We start from the raw sequence: 22,013 nt of genomic DNA on the forward strand, positions 1-22,013 counted from the left end.
ATGCACCCTATTTATAAAAAACTGAGCATGACTGTTCTTTTCCAGCTGCGGCCTGTGCAGGTAAGAGCGGTGGGACGGGGTGAGGGGGGATTTCGACAGAAGATGGGGAGGGGAAATTAAATAAATCATTAATTCCCCCTCTTCATCGTCTTTCAAAAATCCTCCTAACCTGGCCCTACCGCCCCACCGCTCTTACCTGCATGTGACGCGGCTGTTCTTTTCCCTGCTCATGACATTTTGACAGCCTAGCGCCAACGCAGCCAACCTTGGAGCATGGGTGCCTGTCTTTTAGGCAGGATTGGTTTTGTGCAGGAAGAGACACCTTCCTACACAAAAGCAATCTCGAAAGGCTTTTTCCTCTTTCTATGTGTGCTGTAGAATGAAGCACACATAGAAAGAGGAATATACGAGGAGAAATAAAGATATTTCTCGCTGTTACCCCTCTCCTCGGGGGCTTTTTTTTGGTGCATTCCCAGGTTTATGAAGTCTTATAAATCTGGAAAGGCATCCAAAACCATGGTAGTTGGGTTAGAACACTCACCCAATGCTAATGGAATGCCTAATCAGGGCAGAGCAAAGCATCAATATGCACTGCATTGCGTCATTCTAATTTTTGCAGCCACTTAAAGCCATGCAAAGTGGCTTTGCGTTGCTTCAACAATATGGCGTTAGTTTGCATCGCTCTTGCATCATATTGGGCTGTGAAAGAGCAACGCAAACTGGATCATAAATCTGACCCTCAATATTTGTCATTTGTGCATCACCATATAAAAAGTCTTGATTTTTTTCGTTGGTCTTATCAAAATCTTTGTTTCCATCACACTTTAGAATTAACGAAAAAGCACTTATTTATTTAATGCTCATTCACTTAAGGAACTCTACTATGGGTATTTAACACCAGAGCTTTAAGGCCTCCATGCCCTGAACCTCCGAAGAGAGTCTTGGCACAATGAAATGGTGGAGCTCATCATAAGTTTGCAGTCTGTCAACTCATCTTACCACATGATTCCGCTTTCACGGATGACCTCGCCAGACGGCATGGCAGACATCTTGTAGTAGCAGGGGCAGGCGTCCAAGGGCACACATTTGCCAACGTCGTCCATCAAGGCTCCGTCCTGACAGGTGCAGCCGTCCACGGGGACAAACTTGATGCTGGACGTGATATCCCGTTCACTGCGCGAGCGACAAGTCGCCTGGCTGCTGCTGATGTTGTAGCTGTATGTCTGGGATTCGGGGCAGTTGCTGATGTATTTAGCTTTTAATAAAGAAAAAATCAGTTTTATGCAGAACATGTTTTTAAGAGAAATGAAAGAAACAAGAAAAGAAGATCCCAAGCATAAACTGTATTAACAATTTAATAGGGCAGCACCTTCTCTACCACCAACGAAGGCAAGTAAATATCGTCTTATGGTGACCGATTAAAATGTGAGGCTTCCATTCCACACAAAGTGAAACCCATCTGAATGTATCAATTAGATGGGTGCATTTTTTCAGGAATTTAATGCATATTGACTATTCAAGAGAGGGTGTTCTCTGATGCACTGACAAGCAATAAGTACCAATTGTATTGCAACGGAGGATGCCATGGCAGGGAAGTCTAGACCACTCCATCCCAAAAGGAATACAAACATCAAAAAAAGGTTGCATACGACAATGGAAGGCCAGGGGCAAAATCTTACAAAGTGGTTGGAAACATCACTTTTGCATTGCTTTCCTCTTCGTTCTCCGACCCTCACTCCATCCCTTATCATGCCTTATCAGTGTATTCTGAAGCTACCGCTGTTTGCCTGCTATAAAATAATAATCACATGACCACGGTAGTGACAACTAAGACTCAATCTCTTTCCGCCAATGGGCCCCTTCCAAGTAGTCACCTTGAGCACCAATTTCGCTCTGTCTCGCTACGATAAATTGGCTTTACTTGACAATGGGCAGCATACCGGCAGGGCAAGCCTCAGCCACGTGAACAATATTATAAAACACCAACACAATTCATGATATAATCTGTAGTTTTGTGTCCTACAGTGATTTTTTTAAGGTAACCAACAAGTCATGGAAATGTAAACTTGTTAACTTTACTGGGACATAGCTGTAATGAAGAACAATGGGCAGGGTTCGCAAATGAAATACAGTCCTGTTAGTAATGCATGGTGTGTGCATAGGCCTATTCATGTGCATAAGTTATTCTGGTATCTACTTGCGTATTGTTCATCACCCTAAACTACTTACACCTTTTCTCCATTCATATATGCACAAATGTTCTTCTGATACTTTCTTGACCCTATTGCGCCCATGTTTATGAACCAACATTACAGATAAAAAAGTAGAAGAAAAAGGAATAAGTAATATTTGCCAACACGTATTGCATAGTGCGCATTCACTCACCGCTAGTCAGTGAGACAGCATCCTTATGCGTGTCACTCGATGTAACTTCTGAAGGGGATATCTCATCCAGTGGTGCACTCATTGGGAATGCCACCTCCTACTTGTTCAATATGTCATAATTGACAAGCAGCACCACATTGAATCGGATATTTATTCCACGTCTTGCCACCTAATTACACATCTCTATAACAGGACCCACAATGTCAGACAACAGTCCTATTAGTCTGACCAGTTTGACAAATATAGTAGTGGGATTGACAGCAATCATCTACATAGTCAGGTTAGCACTTGCCTGTACCTTGTTTCCCTATCCCAACTACAACACAACCAAAACAGCACAACTTCAAAAACAACTGATGTCAGATGCTGCGTAAACAGCAAAACACTTTGGCAATAACACACTTGCGAGAGTTCCACTATTGCATTTGACATATCCTGTAACTCCCAAGCCAAATTCAGCACCTCAGAAAGACACACTTTCTAAACTAACGCATTGGCATGTCCATTACAACGACCACCTACAAGTGCCACATTACCCCTAAAGCAAGAGAGCGGTTCCCCTTGAATTACTAAGAAGATATTTCTGAACATATGATAGGACTGCACTGTATCTGAACTGGTATTTCACTGTCAATCAATCAGTCAGGCGTTTGTTAAGTGCGACTACTCACCCGTAAGGGTCTCAAGGTGCTGGGGGTGCGGGGTGCAAGTTCCAGTCCATTAAGGAGAGGGTCGTCGAAGAGCCAGGTTTTGAGGTGTCTTACGAAGATGGGAAGCAATGTTGTCTGTCTGGGGTGAAGTGGAAGGGCGTTCCAGGCTTTGACCGCGAGGTGGGAGAAGGAGCGGCCTCTCGATCTGTTTTTTCTGGTGCGTGGGACCACAGTGTAGGAGAGGTGGGCCGATCGTACAGTCCTTTGGGGTGCTTGGAATTTGAGTCAGCTGTTCAGGTATGCTGGTCCAGTGTCGTGGAGGGCTTTGTGTGCGTAGGTGAGCATCTTGAAAGTGACTCTTGTCTCAATGAGAGCCAGTGGAGTGTAGGACGGTCCTGGGAGATATGGCAGTGTTTTGACGGGTTGAGGATCAACAGTCTTGCGGCGGCGTTCTCCATGTTCTGTAGCTTGCGGGTGAGGTTTTTTTAATACTGGTGTAGAGTGCGTTGCCGTAGTCGAGGGCGTGAATGACTGTTTTTCTGTTTTCGAGGAGGATCCATTTGAAGGTCTTAAGTAGGAGGCGAAGGGTGTGGATGCAGGAGGACGAGACTGAGTTGATCTGGTGGTCTATTTTTAGCTTGGTGTCCAGGATAATTCCCAGGTTGCGTGCGTGGTCCAAGGGGGTGGGCGGGTTTCCGAGGGATGGGGTCCACCAGGTGTTGTTCCAGGCATTCTGGGTTTGGGCCCATGATGAGTACTTCTGTCTTGTTGGTGTTTAGTTGTAGGCAGTTGTTCTTCAACCGTTTGGCGACGGCTGCCATGCCTTCTCGAAAGTTGTGTCTGGTGGTGTTGGGTTCATTGGATAGGGAGAGATGAGTTGGGTGTCGTCTGCGTATGACACAATGTTGAGTCCGTAACTTCTGACGATGGGGGCGAGCGGAGTCATGTAGACATTGAATAGCGTCGGGCTGAGGGAGGAGCTCCGAGGGACTCCGCAGGTGGTTGGTTTATTCTCCGAGAGGATGGGGGGAGTCTGACCTGCTGCGTTCTGCTGGAGAGGAAGGAGCTGATCCAGTCAAGGGCCTTGTCCTGGATCTATTTGTTGTGAAGTCTGAGTATCAGCGTGCGGTGGGAGACTGGTCAAATGCCGCTAAGAAGTCAAGGAGGATGAGAGCTCCTGTTTCTCCTTTGTCCAGTAGGGTGCAGATGTTGCCTGTTGCGGCGAAGAGGGCGGTTTCCATACTGTGCCTTTTCCTGAAACCGAATTGGGAGGATTCAATGATGTTGTGCTCTTCGTTAAAAGTGGCGAGTTAGCTGCTGATGGCTTACTTTATTACTTTCACCAGGAACAGGAACAGGGAGATCAAACTGTAGTTTCTGAGGTCAGTGGGGTCCGCCGAGGGTTTCTTCAGGAGGGGGTTGACCTCGGGGTGTTTCCTGTCATCAGGGAACGAGGTGGCCGCCAGGGAGCGGTTGATGGTGTGGCAGAGCATGGGTGCTATGGTGTTGGCTGCTATGTTAAAGATGTGGTGGGGGCAGGGGTCCGTGGGGGCACTGGAGTGGATTGACTTCATTGTCTTCAGTGTCTTTGGTGGTGAGGGCTGTCCAGCTGTCAATCATTAGTTTCAAGTTGTCACGGTGGTTGGTGGGGGCTGCGTGTGTGGGCTGTCTCCATCAAAGTTCTCAAAGATGCTTTTGATTTTGTTTTGAAAGAAGGTGCTGAGTTTGTCACAGAGGTCTTGTGTTGTGGTCATCGTTTCTGCGATGGTTGGGGCAAAGTTGCTGAGTGAGGAGGTGAGCTGGTCGTCGATGATTCTGGTCCAGTTTCTTTGTGTCTGTGGATGGTGGATGTTCTGAAAGTGAAGTGGATGCATCGATGGTTAGTCCATGGGAGTTCGGTGGTATGGCTGAAGGTGATGGCGTTGTGAAGAGAGTGTCGAGGGTGTGTCCTGCTGAGTGCGTGGGTTCGGTCGTGATTTGGCAGAGTCCAATGTTGTGGAGGTTGTCCAGGAGGGATGTGGTGTTGGGGTACAGTTGTATGTCGATGTGGAAGTTGAGGTCTCCCAGCAGGGTGTAGTTGGTGGATGCAATGGCATGCGGGGAGATGATGTCCATGGATGGAGTTGTTGAATGGTCCGTGGGATCCAGGGGTTCGGTAGATGAGGGTTCCTCAGAGGGTATTGGTGGGGTTGGTCTGTACCTTGAAGTGTAGATGTTCTATCATGTCTTTGGGCTTGTCGGGGAGTGTGTTCAGGCAAAGGGTGGATTTGTAAACAATGGTGATTCCTCCTCCCGGGCGGATGTGGCAATCCTTTCAGGCGATCTTGTATCCTTGAGGAATTGCGATGGCAATTTCTGGACCCAAGGCGGTGTTGGTCCAGGTTTCAGTGAAGAACGCTACATCCAGGGTGATGCTGTCGAAAAGGTCCCAGATTTCTGTGGCATGTTTGTGGAGTGATCGAGGTGGCCGCCAGGGAGCGGTTGATGGTGTGGCAGAGCATGGGGGCTATGGTGTTGGCTGCTATGTTAAAGATGTGGTGGGGGCAGGGGTCCGTGGGGGCACTGGAGTGGATTGACTTCATTGTCTTCAGTGTCTTTGGTGGTGAGGGCTGTCCAGCTGTCAATCATTAGTTTCAAGTTGTCACGGTGGTTGGTGGGGGCTGTGTGTGTGGGCTGTCTCCGTCAAAGTTCTCAAAGATGCTTTTGATTTTGTGGTGAAAGAAGGTGCTGAGTTTGCCACAGAGGTCTTGTGAGGGAGGGATGTCAGTGGATTCTCTGGGGGGTTGGGTGAACTCCTTGATGACGTTGAAGAGTTCTTTGCTGTTGTGTGCGTGGGTGGAGATGCTGTCTTCAATCGCTTCTTTCCTCGTTTTTCTGATGAGTTGTTGGCAGGCGTTGTCAGCGGCTCTGAAATTATTGTGGCCTTCTTTGGATTTAGTGTTCCTCCAGGCCTTTTCGAGGCGGTGGCAGGTGCTTCAGGACTCTCAAAGTTTGCTGATGAACCATCTGGCTTTCTTGGCGTGGGTGTTGTTGTTTTTTTTGATGGGGGCAATGGTGTTGGTGCTGTCGGATATCCATCTGTGCAGGGTTCGGGCTGCTGTGTTGTGGTCATCGTTTTCTGCGATGGTTGGGGCAAAGTTGCTGAGTGAGGAGGTGAGCTGGTCGTCGATGATTCTGGTCCAGTTTCTTTGTGTCTGTGGATGGTGGATGTTCTGAAAGTGAAGTGGATGCATCGATGGTTAGTCCATGGGAGTTCGGTGGTATGGCTGAAGGTGATGGCGTTGTGAAGAGAGTGTCGAGGGTGTGTCCTGCTGAGTGCGTGGGTTCAGTCGTGATTTGGCAGAGTCCAATGTTGTGGAGGTTGTTCAGGAGGGATGTGGTGTTGGGGTACAGTTGTATGTCGATGTGGAAGTTGAGGTCTACCAGCAGGGTGTAGTTGGTGGATGCAATGGCATGCGGGCAGATGATGTCCGTGATGGAGTTGTTGAATGGTCCGCGGGATCCAGGGGTTCGGTAGATGAGGGTTCCTCAGAGGGTATTGTTGGGGTTGGTCTGTACCTTGAAGTGGAGATGTTCTATCATGTCTTTGGGCTTGTCGGGGAGTGTGTTCAGGCAAAGGGTGGATTTGTAAACAATGGTGATTCCTCCTCCCGGGCGGATATGGCAATCCTTTCAGGCGATCTTGTATCCTTGAGGAATTGCGATGGCAATTTCTGGACCCAAGGCGGTGTTGGTCCAGGTTTCAGTGAAGAACGCTACGTCCAGGGTAATGCTGTCGAAAAGGTCCCAGATTTCTGTGGCGTGTTTGTGGAGTGATCGGATGTTGAGGTGGATGCATTGCACGGTCTTCGGTTCTGGTATGTTCTTGCAGTCGGGTTGTGCTTGGTCCGTGCACCTGTCGTTGCTGCAGGTTTGTCGGCAGCGGTGACAGCTGAAGGGTTCATGGGTGTCAGCTGGCGAAGCTAGCTTGCAGTTGTTGTTGCAGCCTGGGTTGAATTTTTGGAGTGCTGTAGGGCTATAGTGTTGGTGCCACGGAGGTCCTGGGCTCCTGGCGCTGGTCCCGGTCGGGTAAGGACTGTCAGCAGTAAACAAACACAACTGAAAACAAGGAGGAATTACCTGCCTTCTAACAAATCTAGAGGCAAGTATAGACAATATAGCCAATGCTACCGCTATACTGCCACCCTCTGAAAACAGTACTGTTTACATTGAAGCATGCCCATTCACTACAGAATTACAAATCTGGATATTTCCTGGCAGAATACCAATCAGCATATATTCATACCTACCATCAATCAATCAATCAATCACAGTAATTATATAGCGCGCTACTCACCTGGAGGGTCTCAAGGCGCTTGGGGAGAGGGGGTCCGCTACTGCTCGAACAGCCAGGTCTTGAGCTGCTTCCTGAAGGCGAGGTGGTCTTGGGTCAGGCGGAGGTGGGTCGGGAGGGAGTTCCACGTCTTGGCGGCGAGGTAGGAGAAGGACCTTCCTCCTGTGGTGGCTCTTCGGATGCGGGGGACGGCGGCGAGGGCATGGTTGGTTGATCGAAGCTGGCGTGTGGGAGTGTAGAAGTTGAGGCGGTTGTTAAGGTATCTTGGGCCTTGGTTGTGTAGGGCTTTGTGTGCGTGGGTGAGGAGTCGGAATGTGATTCTCTTGTTGACCGGGAGCCAGCGCAGGTCTCTCAGGTGTCCGGAGATGTGGCTGTGTCGGGGGATGTCCAGGATGAGTCTTGCTGAGGCGTTCTGGATTCACTGGAGTCTCTTCTGGAGTTTGACAGTGGTTCCGGCATAGAGGGAGTTGCCGTAGTCCAGTCGGCTGGTGACGAGGGCCTGGGTGACCGTCTTCCTGGTCTCGGTGGGGATCCACCGGAAGATCTTACGTAGCATGCGCAGGATGTTGAAGCATCGACCCTGATACACTTCAACCACGATGCAGTAGCCCTGGGCAACAACCAGCTGGCACATGGCTATGAGCAACTGCTGGGATAGAAAAGTCCCTTGCATGGTAATGGATGTTTATCCATGCCCTGAGTGCCCCAGCTGCGTCCTTGGTAATAAGTTTTGGGGATGGTCGAGCACGGATCATGCATGTGCGCCATGACCTAGACCTGTTTCACTGATTGCAATCTTGCTTAGACCAGGAGGAGCACCTAAAGAGAATCTGCTGCCTCCACCAGGAGTTACACGGCAAGAGAGCAGTGGTGACAGCATACTGTGTTATTAATAATAATAATCAGTAGAGGGAATAGGTCTTTTTTACCTGTGGCACTAAAATGGAGCTGTCTGGTCTACTTCTGTAAAGAACCACTGATGTGTGTTTAGGTCACCCTTGATCTGCATTGGGTTGTTTGCAGTGCCAGTCATCATGCATGATTACTAGTGTGCATGGGTATATATGTGTGCCTGAGATGTGGTATAGTACAGGAGAGTCAGCGCACATGAGTGCGTGTGCACATTGGTGAGTATGTGTACCTGTGATTTGGTGCAGTACCTGAGAGCCTGCATGTATGTAATTGCATATATGTGCAGGGATGTAAGTGTACTTGTGAAAGGCACAATACATGGAAGTCTATGCTTTCCATTCTGGGGAACCCTGGGCCTGCTGGAGGAGCATGTGGAGGTAGAGTAGCACCTTAGACAGATTTGTGGATTGCTGCATTCCTGAGAGTTGGGTGGGAGACACACTGCAGAAACAAGAGGCAGGCACTTCATGTACTTTAAAATAACTAATTTAGGGTCAAAGGAGCATCAAAACATCTCAGTAAGGAGATGGGTTGATAAGAGAGTTATAAAGAGTAGGACTGAGTTCCTTTTGTAACATTTTGATAAACATATTACTGAGGCTGACATCCAAGTGTGATCCTCTAGTTACTCCCAGGGCTTGTGTTTGTAGCAGTCCTGTTTGGAGACACTCCAGCTGTGGCAGATTGTTCTATGGAGTGGACTACAGAGGAATTGATCCAAAGACAGGCGCCACATTGAGTGTGACTCCTGTATTCCAGATGGGAGCCATGGAGGAAGCTGAGGGCCATTGCCCATGAACGGTGTGCCACTGGGAGTTCAGAGCTGCCACTTTGTCATCAGAACTCACGTACCGTCCTAGTCTGCCATTGGAGACAAGCAGTACTTTCAGTGACAATGGAGGAGCAGCGTAAAGATCCAGACACCATGCTTGCTGTGAAAACACTACTGCTCATCGGTGAAAAAAGGCAAATTCGACTTCAGGTCAGGACATGTTGCTCAGAAAAACAGGGAGTAAGTCCGTAGCAAGAAGAAAAGAACTCAGGTGACCTAAGGGGCTCTGTTAGAATAGAGCTGAAGAAGAGTGCGTTATTATTTAGTGCGTCCATTGTTCACCTAGTGTGTGTTTCTAAATACTACTTTTTATAAAAGTGAATATTTGACTGGACATTCAATTATTAGGGTTCCTGAAGTACATTGACTTGTGAGCCTATGTCCACCCTACACCTACCTCTTCTCCGAGAAGCCTTGGACTGGCCAACTTGTGCTGCCACTGAGAGTCAAGGGCAGAAGGGGTACTTAGCCCAGCTACACAGAGCCCATAGCAGGCCAGGCCTCTGGACATCAGGAATAGCAAGTCTTAACCACCACAGTTGGTCTCAGTAGCTCCTGCTTGCCCAATTACCTAAAAAAAGGAATTCAGCAACCTATCCACTCATTCTAAAGTAGCAGGCACATCATTCACTGGAAGAAATGCAAAACATGTGGGGAAGTTAAAGTTGCACCTAGATCCACAAATATGTATGGTGACACCCTGTAGTTGGATGCTGGTTCATGTATAAAACACCATGAATGAGTAAATATAGACCTGTGTTTCATTGACATTTGCACACATGGGTTTCTCATGTAGCTGTTAATAAGGTACATTTAATTTCAGTGCAGCATCGGCTAGTGGAGGATACTCCTGTGCTGCTGTAGGCTGTCATCAGTTAGATTTATTACTCAGAGGAGGAAGAGGATTGCAAGATGGTGCTGTTGAGTATCAACAGTCCCTTCCATACAGGTGAAGAAAGATGCACACATGCATCATGCGCACCCTCCTATACACCTCTTTCAAACCGAGTCATCTAAACCCACAGCAGATGTGTTGGTACAGGATGTAGTTTTCTCACGAATAGCACTTATTTAACTGCTCAAAAGAAGAAGGACTTGATTGGCCTGGCCAGATATTCATATTGTAAAGCCAGACAACGTCCTGGGTCAACTGATCCATACAGTCAAGTCCACACCTTAACCACATCTTTTTTATTAGACTAACTTGTCACTTATTGTGATTGTGCTACTTAAGCTTAGCATCTTCAGCAACTGCAGTGGCAGAGTTGAAAGCTGACAACAAGACGTCTGCTATGAGTAGGAGACTGGCTCCGTGAAGCAGCCCCAGGGAGACTAGAAAGATAACGGTACATCATGAGGCAGTTGTCTGATAACGAACAGTGAGCAACAGAAAAGCATGAGAATGCCTTGGATCTAGAACACATAATATGGACTCAACACGGTGACTTATGAAAGCTGTCTAATATAATTCTCCATCTACATAATGCCTAATTGGGTACATTGTGATTTCCTTCCCATGGATAGCCACCCACCAGAGGCCTTTGTTTGACCAGCAACAGGTCTTGCCCAGTCTTATACCGTGTGATCTCAGACATCATAACACCAACAGCCAATTAAAAAACACAAGCCTACACTGAAATCATCACTCCCACAAACTGTACCCCTCTGTGGCAACCTAGAAACGATTAGAAAAAAAGCACTCTGCCAGGCACTTAACCCCTTGCATGCGCCGCAAATTTTCGCGATGTGCGGGTAATTTACATAGTGGGCGGGATTCAGACGGCCCCCAGCCATCGTGAGCACAGGCCCACTGTGACTCATGACCGCCATGGGTCGTCATGAGCATGCAAGGAGTTAAACACTGCATCTGTCTCTGAAAGACTCTTCTGTTCCACATTTAATCAACAAATACTATGCCGTCAATCACTCCTTCACTAGAAGGTAAAAAGAATCAGAACCCTGACAGATGGTTATAGACAGATATTCATTCCGCATCCCATCACACTATCAACTGGGCAATTTTCAACCTCATCTTCCATAACTAACTCATTCCTCAAAAAAACATTATTTCGAGATATCACTTTACTTTTTTATAGGGAATTCACTCATTGGAGACGTCCTTAAACCCCACCAGCCCTCACTCAACCAAGGAACCTTCCGGGATGAACTCAAAATACAAAAGGCGTTTCCTTCCATTTGAAAAATACCAACACTAGACCCGGATGATCTTTCCATCAATTGCCCTACCACTCTCCTACTCACTCCACTACATAATTAGAGCTACAAAATATCTTCCTGCTGGAGTATTAATCTGGTTTCAGACCATGATGTAGCTTTTAGACTGCTAGTCTTCCAGTATTTTACTACACTTTTCTCATCAACAATAAAAATTACCCTTAACGTTTAGTGCTCTACTTGACCTTTCTGCAGTTTTCAAGACCACTTCTCTGATACAGGGCAGCAAGGCTCACCTGCTATTTCACCAGCCATAATCAACCCATTCAGATGAGAACCTCCATGAGGAGTAGTTTGGGAATCCATCCTCTGCCCCATCATCTTCAGTCTCTACATGAAACCTCTTAATCCCTACTTACCAACAACAGAAGAAAAGGGGTGTGAGCTTTTCCCATGTGAGTAAGAGAACATAAGGTGACCCCTCTCCTTAAACCTCCAATTCGTATCCACAGCCTTCATTAATTAATTTTTTTTGTAAATATTTGTTGCTGTTCTATCAACTCTTCTTGAGTTTTCTTTCTGAATGACATGTCTTTTTCCCTGTACCCAACTGTGCATTTCATTGTGAGAAAAAGTCAAGTATGGTTCTCTTGCTGGAGGATAGAACCTTGTACCTGAAAACCAACTGTAGAAAACAATTTGCACAACATGATTTAATCAATGTGTTTTTACTAGTGTACTATCAGCCAAGCAATCAGTGCTTACATTCCTTGATGCTTTGGAAGTCGATTAGCACAGAAGAACTGTGCTCAGTTCTCCTGAACTATACAGCACTTTGATAAAAATATAAAAAAAGATGTAAATATATGCTCTTTTAGGTCAGATCATTGTGGCTGTTCATCTTCTAGTTGCAAAGGAAACTAAGAATAGAAGATCATGAATAAAGTAGATGCAGATCAGATGTAGAAAACAAACTAAAATAAATTGATCTTAATGGGAGTATCCATAGAATGATGTCACAATACATCTAGAAACCGCAGAAGACATCATCAATCAAAGCAACATCTAGAAAGCCTTGTGCTAGTGATTGTTAGAGATGTAGGATTGAGTAAAGAGAAATGTTTTTCTTTACAGTGGGTGGCCCCTTTAATCCTAAAAAATAATGTTGCTGCTAACGTTTCACTTTGCTTGATATACATGCTCAGAAGTTTGAGACTGAAATGCACAGCATAAATATTATTTCAGCAAAGGATGCATACCATACGTCCAACTGGAAGTGGGTTTAATACTTACAACAAATATTCTCTCTCCAGTTTATCAATAGGACCCCTTTGAAGGCACAGGCCCGGACATAGGACGAGAGAGCAGCACATAGGCAGTCTTCACTCTTCTCACAGTTGCAGGTATCAAACATACAGTTCTGGTGAACAAGAAAGCCGATTTTCTGTCAGTAGCAGCAGCAGAAATATCAAAGTACCATCACCACATGTACATTGTTCACAAAGCCATTCTCAGACCATATCATGCATAAAACATCCTTGAGGATCAGCCAAGGGGAAGGGCTGGAATGCCATATCGTCAATTAGCCGATTGTAACCATCAGTGTCTTCATTTAATCAGGCGACATGTCTCTCTATTTGTACATCCAGTTACTAATGTTTTTAATTTGGCGAGTCTGGTTTAGGAGCAGTGGTGGCTCCTGCACTAAGGCAGAGGAGTGTTGCCCTACTGCATTTAAGCAGTGTGACGAAGGAACAACAAAATGATAATAACGTGTTGTTATCATCACTTCATTGTTTTCAGCTGCTTTGCGGGCGGGGTTGCTTTGCTCTCAGAGCAATGCAGGGAATGAGTGGTTTGCCCACTCCATGTGTGCATAAATGCTTGGACGACCCTCTGGGTTTACATTACAGCAAGGGTGGAGAATATGTGCAGGCCGTCGTCTCCGCCTGAGCACCGAACCACAGCACTCACACCAACAACAATGTTTGATTGCAGCATTGTGATTGGTCAGGGGAGCCTGGGTGTTCTTCCTGTTTGCTGTTACGGCCCAAGAACAGAGGCAAGAGGGAGAAGAGATTGGGGATGTGGTGATAAGGTAAGTGTTTTTTTTTTTACATTCCCATTCCCCCCGGCCTGCTCCCTCCGATCAGTGCTGGCCACCACCGTTTAAGAGAGATTTTTCTACTCCACAAAACACATTTTTAATGTGGTTCCTTCTGTGCTACACAGACAGCTGATAGGACTATCTGCAGCTCTATCTCTCCTCAAATACATATTTAGTCCAAAATGAATGTCTCAGGCCATCTGGCAGTAAACAGTTTATACTTTGCGGGTGTCAGTAATCTCAGCAGTCGATGTGCCCCAGTGCGTCTGACAGACCATGGATCACCAGACTCGTAATCAACTCCTTTGAGGACTGCCTGGTGCTGTGTACTTCAGAAGACTGTTATGCAACACCTGAAAGGACTGCTCTGCTGCCTGATGCCTGACTAAATCACTCAGAACCTTCTTTGTTGTTTGAGCCCTGTTCCACTGCTTGAATTGAGTATTCCAGAGTGATTCCAAGTGAAAGTTGTCCAGCCTCCTGGTCAGAACCATAGGGACATAAAATGGTCCACCCATCTTGAACCTGCACCTGGCCACACCCTGAGTGAGTCCTGAACCTCCAAGTGGTGCCTCTCCTGTCCTGGACCCTTGGAAGTGGTACCAAAGGACCCCAGATAGCTAAAATCCAAAACTTGGGACTTGCAAAATATTTGGTTAAAAACTGCTCTGAGAACTGAGAGGAGATGCAGACCTAGCTACTCTTCGATCCACAACAGATGCATAGTTTGTCATCCTGACTCTGCAGCAACTCCCACTATGTTCTTCTCCACTGCAGCAAATCCTGTGCAGTGTTCCTTTGCAGAAGGGGTATCTGGCCGAATGGAGGCTTTTTTCCATATGTCTGGAAATTGCCCTAAGATCACTATCTCATCGAACATGTCTATAAGCGGGCTAGCAATCACATTGGCAATTTGCTTGAGAACCAGTGGTAAACAGGGATCTGAAGGAGCCCCAGATTTGATGCAATCAATAAACTTAATGACTTTCTCCTTAGTGAAAGTGGAAAAATCACTAAATTGAGGAGGTTCTGAAGAGGTAACAATATCTTGTAGGTCGGATTCCTGCATGCGCATTGTAAATTCATTTACGTCTAATGAGTTCAAGGAAGGCAAAAAATCTTGATAGATAGAGTTAACTGTAGACTGGAAAAAGATTGCCAGCTTATTGCAAAAAGCCTCATCAGGACTACCGGAGGACTCAGTATTCGGTTTAGACACGGATTTAATTGTTTTAAAAAAGATCTTTAATTGAGTTTTTTGCTGTGCTTATACTTTCCGGCAAAAAAAATAGTTTTAGCAGATTTTATTAGGTCCTTGTATTGCCTTAGTAGTTCTTTATATTTAACCCTCTTGTTTGTACAGTAATCCTTCCTCCATCGACGCTCTTACATCCGGTATTTCTCATGAAAGACCTTAAGCTCCAATGAAAACCAGGTAGCAGATGGATACTTCCTATAGCGTTTTTCTGTCTTTTCTGGCACCAATTTTAGTGCAGCTGAGTTTAGCTACTGGGTATAAGTCACTGAAGAATTATTTGGTTTGCCACGGGAGACTGGGTAAGTATTGGGGAGTATGTCCCTCAATTTTTTTACATTCAGCTTTTTCCAAGGCCTATAGTTTTAGCCTTCTCAGTTTGTTGTTATCTGTAACATTGCAGGAGGAGAAGCCAAGTGTGAAAAAGATGGCCTTATGATCCGACCATATTACTGGCAGAACCTTATCAATTTTTAACTCCAGATTATTAGTAAATATACCATCCAGAGTATGATTGGCAAGGTGAGTTGACTCTGTTATCATCTGGTTTAAATTAAAACTCTTTAGAGTATCAACTAGACAATTTGTGTCTGAATTATTCTGCAACTCCAAATGTAAATTGAAATCGCCTACCAAGGTAAAACTGGAATAGTTTATACAGGATTCCATAAAATCTTGTATTCTATTAATGAAATCGGTCTTTGGCTTTGGGGGCAATAAATCAGTAGACCCTAGAAGGTAACTGTATTATCCAGTTGTAAGGCAAAACCAAGCCCCTCACAGTCCAGATGGAGTATTGGCTGAAAACTAGCCTATATTGAATTGCGAAACACAATCGCAACCCCACCCCCATTCTTGCCTATTCTCTCCAGGAGCTCAATGTTATATCCCGTGGGAATCTCAATAGCCAAGTCCTGGTCGTAAGAGTTGTCAGCCCAGGTTTCAGTAAGAAAAGCAATATCTGGATTATTTTGCTTCAAACATTCTACAAACTCGTATTTGTTTTCTATAAGAGATCTATTATTTAGAAGCATGCATAAGACCTCCCTATTTGATTCCTGCTTCTCAACTTTTCCTATTGGGGCTCCAATAGATTTCCTAGGACCTTGTTGTTCTATAAAGGTCTCTTTAAGATGAAAATTGCAGTTTTGACAAATAATACATTTTGACTTGGGAGATAGAGAAAGAGGACGATATAAAGGTGACTTACCCTCTTTCTGAATTGCTACGAGCTCATCCCTCCTATATTTAATCAGTTGAGCAGGGGTTCTGGCACCTGTTGCTGTCCAGGCACAGACGGGTGCAGACGGGCTAGCCTTTGGCACGCCTTTGGCGTGCCAGCTGCGTGCCCGCTGTGCGCCCGGGTTCCCATCCTCGATTTATGCTTAGGTTGCCTGGAAAAGCTACCAGCAGCTGGGAGCAACTAGACCGTAAACCGCAGGAAAATGGAGGTGGTCGAGCCTGATAGGAAAATAGTCAAACCCCTCAGTCTCTCTCCACAAAAGAGACAGTACACCCCAGTGGCGGACCGGAAAGTCGGGAGGCCCTTGGGGATGAAATAGGTAAGATTATATATAAGAGTGGCGGTAGTCTATTCTTCAGTTTCCTAACAAGATAGTCCCATAAATGAGTTAAAAACAGAACAAAGATAAAAACGTAAAGTGCACATTTAAAAAGTCTCATCATATAAAACCAACAGCAGCTTTCACTTTTTAAAAACAGGAAATGTAATACGCACAGACAGGACCATATAAACTCTTGTTTCGGCTCATGAGGAACAGGAGGAAGGGAATTGGAGGCATCCCTAGAACGAACCTCACGCCTGACCACAGTCTCGTTTTAGGACAACTCTGCATTACTCATTAACATAAAACCATTTAAACCATCACTGCACCGGAAAGATTCGGGTACAGACACCAAGGAGCCTCCCTCCCCTTTGCAATACAATGCAACCTTGTGCTTGTTCCACTTGTAGCCATTTTCAAGAAGCACTAACTTGTCAAAAACCTGTCTCACCCTGAAGGGACCTCAGAACTTAGACAAAGCTTTGCAGGGTCTGCCATGTACCACTTTGACCCAGTCACCAGCACACACACCTCTGCCATCAGACTTGGCACCATCCACCTGGTTGAAAGCCAGCTTGGGAGAAGCCAGCCATGGGGGTACAAGTTCGGTGCTGGGCTTCCTCCCACGCATCTTCTCAAACAGGGTGGACCCAGTCGCACTGTTGACAGTTGTGAGAAGTTCCCAAACCATCTCACTCACCATCACCCTGACCACTCTGTAAAGCCATGGAGATGGTCCCCTTCACCAGACATTTGGCCCACTCCACCATGCCATTGGTTTGGGGGTTTTAAATTACCATGCAGTGGTGAACGATTCCACATTTGCTTAGAAAGTCCCTCATCTCATGCAAAACCAGTTGCGTGGCATTGTCCATGATGAGAATGGGGGAAGCCCCTCCTCGATAAAAATAAGCTTTAACTGCTCGATGGCCCTCTTGGTCGTAACATCAGACATGAATCTGACAACTAACCACTCAGGATGTGCATCAATAAGCACCAAGGCATTTCTCAACCTCTCCTCCACACCCTGCATAGGTCCTATAAAATCAAGCAAACAAGGATCTTCAATGTGACCCAAAATAGCATGACTACCCATCTTGAGTCTCTTATCACTCTCCCTGTATACCTCACACCCCACAACCCAAAATGTGATCTCATCCATGCAAGGCCACCGGATATTTTCCCACACATGTTTCTTAGTCAAGGTTTGCCCAAGGTGCCCTTCATGCGCCAGCTTGATAATTCTGGGTCTAAAATCGTCAGGAGGCACAAACTTATCATTCCTCATAAGGACTTTGGAATCACTCATGCACAGTTCGTCCAAAACCTTTACAAAATGTCTGACCGGGGGAGCCAAAGTGCTCTCCCTCCGTTCCCCAAGAACTAACATACTTTCCACACACTTAAGAACAGTATCCTAATCCATAAAATGGCACCACTCATCAGAGGAGAAGGCATAACCAACACATTCCCCAACATCACTCAAAGAAGCCACAGCACCCTCTTGCTTCCAAGAAGAACCCAAACAATGCTCACCAGTGCTCTTCAAAGACAGATGACACAAACAATCGGTCTGAGCATTTTCCAACCAGGAATGTGAGCCACCTGATACCAATCCTGGAGCCTAGAGGCAAGTCTGGTCAGTCTTGCTGACCATTTACCCAAACTACCAGGCCTCAACACCTTGACTAAGGGCTTGTGGTCAGTGCAAATACAAAAGTCAACACCCCACAAGAAGGTTCTAAAATGCTCATCTGACAAGGCAGCTTCAAGAGCTTCATGCTCAATGACGGAATAGTTGCTCTCACATTCGGACAAGGAGAGCGAGGAAAATGTCCTAGTTCTCCCCACATCCTCATGCAACTGGGAAACTACAGCCCCCACACCACACGCACTGGCATCAATGAGATGAGTGTCAAAGGGCGCTAGAATACCTGCCTCGCAAATGTCCTTCCTAATCAGATCAAAGACGTGTTGTTGAGCATCGCCCCACACAAAAGAACGCCCATTCCTCAAGAGAATCCTGAGAACCTCAGTTTTGGTGGCAAAAGCCTTTACAAATGTAGCATAATACTCAATCAAACCCATAGAGGACAGTAACTGGTCATTATCATGGGGATTGGGGCATCCCTGATAGCCTCTAGAAGATCGCCTTGGGACGGACACCCTGACCAGAGATGGTATGCCCCAGATATTCAATTTCCTCGACCAGCATCTTGCACTTATCCTTCCTAAGGGTTAGGCCAGCCTCCCTCAACCTGCCAAGGAGCTCCCTCAAGGTTCTATTGTGTTTTTGCACAGACACACCGAAAACCAGGATGTCATCATGGAAACATTTTACATGTTCCAATCAATCAATCAGGCATGGAATTGTAAGCACGCTACTCACCTGTGAGGGTCTCAAAGCGCTGAGGGGGGTCCGCATATCTGGTTAGCAGAAGAGCCAGGTCTTGAGGGTCTTCCTGAAGGTTTTCAGGGAGGGGGCACATCTGATGTTTGCCAGTAGCTCATTCCAGGTCCTAGCTGCAATGTGAGAGAATGATCTTCCGCCTGCTCTGGCTCGGTAAACAACTTTTACCACAAATCTTTCTCCCCGCAGGGAATCACAACGCAGTTGTTACAATGACCGCATTGTGATTCCGCATACCATTACTCCACAAGTCGGAACAACTTGACTTCTATTTTCTCGACGTTGAGCTTCAGGTAGATCTTGGTCATCCAGACTGCAATGTCTTGCATTCCTTTCTGGAAGTTGAGTTTGGCAGTGGTGGGGTCTTTAGTGAGGGAGAGGATGAGTTGGGTATTGTCAGGGTAGGATATTATGTTGAGGTCGTGTTGTCAGACAATGGCTGCGAGGGGGGCAATGCAGACGTTGAAGAGGGTGGGGCTCAGGATTGAACCCTGTGGGACTCCGCAGATCATTTTTGTGGGATCGACGAGGAAGGGTGGGAGTCTGATCCTCTGGCTTCTTCCATTGAGGAATGATCGGATCCAGTCCAGGGCTGTTCCTTGTTTGCCTGCGTCATGTAGTCCGGCAACTAGTGTCTGATGGGAGACGGTGTTGAAGGCCGCTTATAGGTCGAGTAGGATGAGGGCTGCAAAGTGGTCTTGGTCGAGGAGGGTGCGGATGTCATCTGTGGTGGCGAGTAGGGCGGTCTCTGCTGTGGTTGCTTCGGAATCCGGATTGAGACGGGTCTAGGATGGCGTTCTCGTGTTAGTTTCCTGTTGACTGTTTTCTCTGCAACTCTGCAACTTTGGCTGCGGAGGGAAGGAGTGAGATGCACCGATAGTTCTTGAGGTCGGTAGGGTCAGCTGTGGGCTTCTTGAGCAGGGGTCTGACTTCTGCTCGTTTCCAGTTATCTGGGAAGGTGCCTGTTTTGAAGGTGGTGTTAATGGTGCATTGGAGTTTGGATGCTATGGCTGCAGTGGCTCTGTGGTAGATGTGAGGAAGGCAGGGAGTCTGTGGGGGCCCCAGAGTGGATGCTTTTCATGGTCGAGGTGGTGTCTTCAGCCATGATCGGTGTCCACTTGGAGATGGTGGGCTGGCTGGTGTTTCTGGGGGGCACAGGCCGTCTGTTGCACCTGGTGGATGGTCGATGAAGCTGGTGTCGAGGTTTTTTATCTTGAGGTGAAAATAGGTTCCAAGCTTGTCGCAGAGGTCTTGAGATGGGGAGATGTCTGTGGCTTCACTGTGTGGGTTGGTGAATTCTTGAATTACACTGAAAAGTTAGTTAGAGTTGGTGGAGTTGCCCAGGATTTTGTTGTGGATGAAGTTCCTCTTGGTGGCTCTGGTATGGTTGTGGTAGTCTGTCATGGCGTTCTTGTAGATGGTTGTCTTAATGTTTCTAAAGTTCTTCTCCAGGCGTCTGCAGGTGCGTCTGGCTTCTGGGAGAGCCGTGGTGTACCAGGTGGCTTTCCTGGGGCATTGTCTGTCGGGGTTGCGTAGCGGGGTGAGCTCGTATGCACAGCTGGAAAGCCAGGTGTGGAGTTCTCTGGCTGCGTCGTTTGTGTCGGGTGCTCAGGTGTGGTTGTCTCAGGTGAGGGTGGAGTTAAATTGCTGGTCGGTAACCTTGCTCCAGTTCCTTCGTAGTGGGCGTGGGGCTGATTTAGATGCCTTGGGTTTGTTGATGGTGAAGTGTACTCAGTGGTGGTTGGTCCATGACGGCGACGTTGTGTGGCTGAATTGGACAGTGTTTCCTGCCGCAAAGATGGGGTCGAGGGTGTGTCCTGCTCTATGGGTCGATGTGTTGACGAGTTGTTTAAGTCCAATGCTGGTGAGGTTATCACAAAAGATAGTAGAGTTGAGGTCGCTGGGGCTGTAAAATGGAAGTTCAGGTCTCCAATGAGTATGTAGTTTGTTGAGGCCCTGGCGTGGGGTGCGATGAAATCGGTGATGGTGCTGCCGTCGGTCAATGGCTGACGGCAGCACTACCTCGCTGGTGCTGCTGTCGGCCAATGGCCGATGCAACCGCGCCTAAAGTAAGGCACAGAAAAGATAATCAGCTATAATACAAATGGCCAGCTGAGGGCGAATGTACTCTCACAGGAAGGAAGGCTTCACTTGCCTGACGGCAGGCTCCTCTTCAGGGTGAGTCACGTGAGGAAAAAAAATACCCAGCACTGGATACAATGAGGTAAAGTGCAGGGGAGGGCGTCACAACAAGTATCTCACATCTCACAGAACAACTCCAAAAACAGTGGGGCACAACGCTCAGCAGAGAGCCAAGGGCATGTCTCACCACGAGCGTCTGGAGGGTTAACTCTCCTGAATTCAATCAAGTCAGCCTCCAACCTGAACAAAGTGCCAGAGGGCAGTGGGCCACACATGCTGGCAACAGCGGGTAGCAAACGTTGCTGCGGATCGGAAACTGCCGCAGGGACATGACACGCAGGGAAGGCAGCAGACACCAGGCACGTCTGACAGGAACAGGAGACAACAGGCAGACGAAGCGAAACAATGCAGCGAAGCAGAGTGAGGGGATTATCACCTCAGAATGAACACAGACGACACCAGACCTCAAAAGTGGAGCAGGCAGCTTAACAGGAGGTAGAAGCTAATCGTGACTCGCGCTTCACGCTACTGTGTAAAGTGTTACCACATGTGGCTGGGGATCATTGCCAAAAACATGGTAATGAAACTCGTAGACAACGTGAGGTACACAGGTAGGTTTATTGCTTCAGCACAGCACGGAGAGTGGACGCCACCTCTGCCAGCCACACACCAACTGCCACTTTCGCAAGTAGAAACAGGTGCACAACAGAATCCAAGGAAGAAGCCCCACCCTAAGCAGACGTGGGCTTTTGGCACTGTGGCCCAGCAAGTTTGTTGGTGTACGGGCTATCATATCAAGTAGTTCTGACCGCAGAAACAGGTTAGGTTCATCGTCTGACATTCAGTAGTTCATTATCACCGCTAAAAGAGGCAAAGGAACTGCAGGTTAGGCCATGCTAGAGCCATGCATTTTATGGTGAAGCTCCATCTCCGCCAAACCATGAATGAGGACCACATTTTAATGACTAAAGAGTGATACAGAGATGGAGCTATAGCTAAAGAGGAGAAAGTGAGTTAAGTATAATACGAGAGGCTAAGATAAAGATAGAGATGGAAAGATGTATCAATAAGAGGGAGATTAAACTATGACAGTGAGAAAAGAGTGAACAGTGATAAGCGTGAGAGAGAAAGTGCAAGGATAACAGAAGAAAGTGACAATGACTGGTGAAGAAATGAGCTAAGGAACATAGGGGTTGCCAGTGTTTGATATATGTAAAAATAGGGGAGGGAGAATCATTGAGATTCAA

General features: G+C 46.8%; 1 protein-coding gene across 1 annotated transcript in view; it reads right to left on the reverse strand.

The window, feature by feature from the left end:
- The window catches only part of LOC147733205 (uncharacterized), a 618,178-nt gene that overhangs the window by 389,376 nt on the left and 206,789 nt on the right, over positions 1–22,013 (reverse strand). The window contains exons 15-16 of the mRNA XM_086957739.1: positions 12,581–12,707; positions 1,000–1,255 (exon numbers count right to left, since the gene is read on the reverse strand). Coding sequence (XP_086813865.1) covers positions 1,000–1,255; positions 12,581–12,707 — 383 coding nt within the window. The remainder of the gene's footprint in view (positions 1–999; positions 1,256–12,580; positions 12,708–22,013) is intronic.

Source organism: Lissotriton vulgaris, chromosome 2_1, assembly GCF_964263255.1.
Source record: "Lissotriton vulgaris chromosome 2_1, aLisVul1.2, whole genome shotgun sequence".
Lineage (NCBI taxonomy): Eukaryota > Metazoa > Chordata > Amphibia > Caudata > Salamandridae > Lissotriton > Lissotriton vulgaris.